At 28.2% G+C, this 6,177-nt stretch overlaps 1 protein-coding gene across 1 annotated transcript; it reads left to right on the forward strand.

The window, feature by feature from the left end:
- Positions 1-2,748: 2,748 nt before the first annotated feature.
- On the forward strand, positions 2,749-5,283 carry LOC113873053 (syntaxin-121-like). Its single transcript, XM_027511018.1, has 2 exons — positions 2,749-3,630; positions 4,436-5,283. Exons 1-2 carry the CDS (start codon positions 3,066-3,068, stop codon positions 4,789-4,791), a joined length of 921 nt encoding a protein of 306 aa, XP_027366819.1. The 5' UTR covers positions 2,749-3,065; the 3' UTR covers positions 4,792-5,283.
- The last annotated feature ends 894 nt before the right edge of the window (positions 5,284-6,177 follow it).

A 6,177-nucleotide genomic window follows, 5' to 3' on the forward strand; every position in this document is an offset into this window, starting at 1 on the left:
TTTAGAGATTATGTTTGAGGGTCATTTTAAAAGCATTTAGGTAATATTAATTTGTATGAATTTGACCTTTATCGTATAAGGAAATGCTTAGGGTTCATCATCCCCAAAACACAAAATGACTCACATAATGAAATAAGAAATTTTTTTTTACTGAATTCTCCATCCGATTCTACTTATTCTACTATAACAAACTTTAATTTTTAAATATTTCACCGCCAAACACAACTATGAACACAAATTTGGGTGAGATTCCGTATGCATTTAGGGTTCTTCTTTGAGACAAATGAGGAAATACATAATTAAGTTTGGACAAAAAAAGGTTCAATTAAAATGACGTTATTTGACAATTAAATACATAACATGGAAAAGTTAAAGCAAATACTTATATTAATAATCAAACTATATTACAAAATTTGGGGCGTTACATATTATATGAAACCTTTTAAATAATATTTAAGAAAAATATTTTTTATTTTTTTAAATATAATTTTAAACTTTGTATAATTTATTTTTGCTTGAATTATAATTTCTTACAAAGAAAAAGTTTTAATTGTAAAAAAATTGAAGATTATTATTATAATTGATTATCAAAATTTAATATTATACATAAAATTATTTTTAAATTTTTAATATTATTTTAAAAAAATAAAAAATTTAAATAAAAATGATTTTTTTAAAATCATTAAATTTGATACAAAAATTATTTTTTCATTTAAATATAATTTACATCTTGTTTTATTATTTTTAATTTCTCTTAAACATTAAACAATATATCATTAATTGTGGGAATCAATTGATAGAAAGTTGTTTCAATTTAATTTGTGATTTTAAGTTCAATTCTTTCTGAATGTTAAAACATTATTGAGTTATTAGAGGCTTTTGTGAAAGATTACTTGAATTTTTTTTAAATTTATATTTATTTGCATTATAAAATTTCTTATTTATATGACAGAAATTTGGTTGATGGTTAAGAGTGACTTAGTATTAATTTTAATTTTTTTGTTATTGACTAGATTATTTTATGATTTGATTTTATATCTTTATCCTTGTTTTAAAGACTGTCTTATATAATTTTTTTTTTATTTAAGAAGATTCATTTGTGTATCATATGATTATCTTGAAATGATTTTCCTTTGTTGAATCTTTGCACACTATGCTTTGAGAAACAAGTTTTATTTGCCAAAAGTTTTTCTAACACGCAATTCAACCTTGTTTAGTCTTCTTGTGTATTTCAATGATGATACATCTTTCATGAGTTGATTAAATTTTTTATCCTATAAAAAATTATGATTATACTATTTGACTCTTTATTTTTTATTTTATTTTTTCAAAACATGTGTTATTATCAAATGATTTCTCTACTTGCTTTCATTTGTTTATTTTATTTTAATTTAATTTGGTCTCTTCAAATACATGGATTTTTATTTGGTTCACCTAAAATGAGAGACTAAATAAAAAATTATTAATATTAAAAAAAATTAAAATATTTAGAGATAATAAATGAGAAATAAAAATTAACAAAGGGATAATTTGATAATTTTTTCATGGAAGACTCATTTAAAATTTTTTGAAAAATCATGAAATGAAATACCTGCATAAAAGATTTAAAATATAATTGTCTTTTTTTTTTAAAGAACGTGTATATACTCAATAATTGGATATTAAATACTATTCAGAGTTTTGCATGCAAATTTACAAATAAAAAAGTTTGAAAATGATTGCTAAAGTAGTGTATATCGCCAAGTTATGGAATATTGACAATTCATACACATTCTTCACTTTTAGCAACTTTATAATTTCATGTAATTTCATAAAGAGATGCACGGTTTGTCTTTTTCATACTTAAAAAAAGATAACTTATAAACGATTTATGTTTATCTTTTTTCATTATGGAAATAAAAGGGATTCATGATGTATTTGTATATTTATCTTTTTTCATTATGGAAATAACTAATGTGTGCAGCGATTGCTTCCACATATATAGAATCTGACGTGAAACTAAATATACTGTCAATCTATTATACATCAGATGTAAAAGTTTATTTTATTTTATTTGACTATTTTTTTTTTAGCTTTAGATATATATATACTTTTTTAAATACTAAAGGCATCTCTTAGTCGACAAGAAGATTAATCCCTTTAAGATGTAGATATATAACATATTTGAAAAACGATTTAATTGAATGCATATTCAATAATTTTTTGTTGAATAATTAAGAGTTTATATATAAATATGCATGTGAAATGAGGGATATACTTACAATTTACAGTACTTCAATTTTTCCAACATCATCAGTCCAACAAAAATATCAATCTTGTACCTAAATTTCTACATTGGCTTTAACCTAATAGACCCCCAAGAAGCTTCTTCAGCGGGTACACACTACAGAATGCAAGGGAAGATCGATGCATACTGGTATAAATAATACAACAACACTATTTTTATTTAAAATTAGTGTGATTAGAATTTTAAGTTAAAATAATATTACATATAAATAATATAGTATCTGGAAAACCAAAACCCCATCCTCTCACGCAATATTGCAACATTTTTCTTCCTTCTATTTCTGCATTCCGGAATTGCCCTTCCTTTCTCGTTTGCAGTTTATTGGAAATTTCCCACAAACCCATTTGTCTAGTCTCTATTCTCCCAACCCCCTTTGACCAATGACCAGTTGTCTGCTACCAATAACCATATTCTTATTTTCAACATATATATTGTAAAGCCACCATTTGTGCAAGACATACCAATGTTCCATAGAATATAAATCCGTGTTTTTCTCACATAATATAAATTACAAATCATATGCTGCGTAATATTATTGCAATTTGAACCAGTCTCGCCCACTTCCACACCCGTTTCTTATTATTCAACGAAAAATTCAAACTCTTGGTTCAAAAGCCACCCCCATTTATATACATCGCAAACCCATAATTTCCCCCAATACACATAAATATATATAGTATACACACGCTCGTTGAGTTATTGATAAAGTGTTCAACTTCCCAAAACGCTTCGATTCTGATTAGTTCCTTTCTTTACAACGTAACCCCATAAAACAAAAATGAACGACTTGTTCTCCGGCTCCTTCTCCCGCTTCCGCAACAGCGATCAAGTCTCGCCGGATAACAGCAACAACCACCACGTGATCGAGATGACGGCGGCGGCAGAGGGCGGCGTGCAATTGAATAAGTTCTTCGAAGAAGTTGAGTGGGTGAAAGAGGAGTTGAAGGAACTGGAACGTCTCCATGAGAGCTTAAGTGAATCGCACGAGAAGAGCAAGACCCTTCACAGCGCAAAAGCCGTGAAGGAGCTTCGTTCACGCATGGACGCTGACGTGGCTTTGGCTCTTAAAAAAGCCAAGCTAATCAAGGTCCGGCTCGAGGCACTGGACCGGTCGAACGAGGCAAGCCGAAACATGCCTGGTTCGGGTCCCGGTTCGTACTCGGATCGGACCCGGACCTCCGTGGTGAGTGGTCAGAGGAAGAAGCTGAAAGCTACGATGGAGAGCTTCAACAGCCTGAGACAACAGATATCTTCGGAGTACAGGGAGACCGTACAACGTAGATACTACACCGTCACCGGAGAGAACCCTGATGAAAAAACCATTGACCTCCTCATCTCCACTGGTATATAACATCAATTCTCAAAATTTTATCTTCCAAACATATTTTGCTTTGTATAGTAGGTTATAAAATGAATATATTCTCAAGAGTTAAGAATGACAAATAATTTTTTTGAGGATTTTGATTTTCTTATGATCAGACTAGGGGATACATGATTTCAGAGTAGTTCAAAATTTAATACAATAATACTTATGAACTCTTTTTTTTTTTTTTTCTGGGGAAGGTATCAATTTTTTTTTAAGGAGGAAGTCTATTTATATAATAAGATTGTATTCTTTTTTTTTACATATTTGTATTTTAAAATGAAAAAATGACATATTTATTATAGATTTAAAAATAGTTAAAATTATATAGTTATTTAATTAAAACCAACAATAAATACATTTTTTCTTTGCTCCTTTATATTATATTGTTCATTTTAGAAGAATTAAATTTTTTTTTTTATGATTATAAAGAAAGGAAAAAAAGGATAAATATAAATGAAATAATTATGACAAAATAAATAAATAAAAAGTATTATAAAACTAATCTATTTCGTACATAAATGATTCAAGACTTACAATCTGTTTAAAGAAGGTGCAGAATTGACTTAGGCATAATCGAAAAATAATTACAATCAACTACTATATCTTATAAATGGAGCATAAAATACTTTAATTATCAATTGATATTTTAGAAATTAATTTTGATGAGTCCAAGGAAAAAACAAATAAACAAGCAGTGCATGAAGATAGATTTATTGTTCAATGGCACGAATATATTTGTTAATTAGGGTATAGTCTAATAAAATGATTGTTGAATGGAACAGGCGAAAGTGAAACGTTTCTGCAGAAAGCGATCGAACAGCAAGGTAGAGCGAGCGTGATGGACACGATACAAGAGATTCAAGAGAGGCATGACACGGTAAAAGAAATAGAGAGAAACCTGAACGAGCTGCACCAGGTCTTCATGGACATGGCCGTTTTGGTGGAAACCCAGGGTGAACAATTGGACGACATTGAGAACCACGTGGCACGAGCCAATTCGTACGTGAGGGGTGGGGTCCAGCAGTTGCACGTTGCGAGGAAGCACCAGAAGAATACCCGAAAGTGGACCTGCATAGCCATCATACTGCTCATCATAATCATCTTGATCATTGTTCTCCCTATAGTCCTAAGAAATTAATTGAGACACTTTCAAATGGGAATTGGTGGCTGCTAAGAAGAATTAGTTCAAAGCTTGATAGTCAAGTCAACTCATGCTGCCTTGACCAATTGCATTAGAAAAATATCCCATACCTTGCTTTTGTAATCAATCTTGGATTTTTTGGTCTCGTGTTGATTTCAATTTTCCCTGGTTTGAAGATTGAGACACTCTCTAGAAGCCTATGGATATGGTTATGGTCCTTTCTTGTACTTTTTTTAATAGTATTATTACTTTACTACCACGAAGAGCACTTGTTGAAGCTTATCCCGTTTTGGTTTTGGCATACGCCGGAAAGAGGAGAAGGGCGAGAAACGTTAACTCGAGGTGGTGTTCATGGTATTGGTGGTACATTCTTTTGCATATATGTATTTTATTTTTTCGTTATATTTTGCTTCAGTGTGTTCAATTGTTTTGCGTTGTTATACCTTTGTACAAAAAGTTGCACCTTAATTATTCAATAGCACTGTTTTTCATGGTATTAGGCTTACATGTATTTTTAATTTATATATTTTTTGTGAAGTTTTAATTTTATTTTTAAATTTTTTAAATTTGATATTTTTTAATCTTTAATGATGACGTAAATAATTAAGAGATTACCACATTTTCTGTAGTATTATATTATCATTAAAAATATAAAATTTTAAAAAATTTAAAGACTAAAGAAAAATATTTTCGAAGGAATAAAATTAAATTGTAAAATTATTTGGATAAAATATTAACATTATTATTATTTTCCACACAAGTATTTTTTTGTTTTGACTTTGTTTACCATACTATTTTGGATAGCTACAAAAATGCTAACTTCTAAAGGTATGACAATAAAAGAACAGAACATGACAATATTGCGTAAAATAATGGGGGTGGTTCCTACATTCTTTTATGGTAATGGTTTTCATTAAGAATAAATTCACTAAATCTTTTATGCTGTTGAAAGTCTCTCACTGTATTGAGAAATTAGAAAACTTATAATGCTCATAAAACCACTCCTAAAATCGGATAATTAGAGTTACGGGTGGAATAATTTGGATTAACTTTTAAGCATAAGACTAATTTATTTTCTTAATTAATATAGTTTTAATGTTTGATTTAATTTTTTTTATCTAAAATTTTATTTTACAGTATAATATTTAAAATATGTTCATAAATCTACCTTTAAATATAATAATCTCTAATGAATTTAAATTTATATGTAGTCTAACAAGCTTAAACTTTGAATAAATTAATAAATATATAATTTTGATCAAAATATTATTGTAAAAAATTAAATTAATATAATAATAATAATAATAAAATAAAATTGTTATTATTATTTTTTACTGTAGTTGTTATTTTTGCTAATTAAATAAGTCAATCTATGATGCATAA

This window comes from Abrus precatorius, unplaced genomic scaffold, assembly GCF_003935025.1.
Source record: "Abrus precatorius isolate BTA unplaced genomic scaffold, Abrus_2018 Scaffold7, whole genome shotgun sequence".
Classification (NCBI taxonomy): domain Eukaryota; kingdom Viridiplantae; phylum Streptophyta; class Magnoliopsida; order Fabales; family Fabaceae; genus Abrus; species Abrus precatorius.

Excerpts from the sequence above, each read along its gene's own strand:
- LOC113873053 (XM_027511018.1), top strand. The coding sequence starts at position 3,066 with ATGAACGACTTGTTCTCCGGCTCCTTCTCCCGCTTCCGCAACAGCGAT. Across the intron at positions 3,631-4,435 it reads TGACCTCCTCATCTCCACTG|GCGAAAGTGAAACGTTTCTG; the intron begins GTATATAACATC and ends TGAATGGAACAG.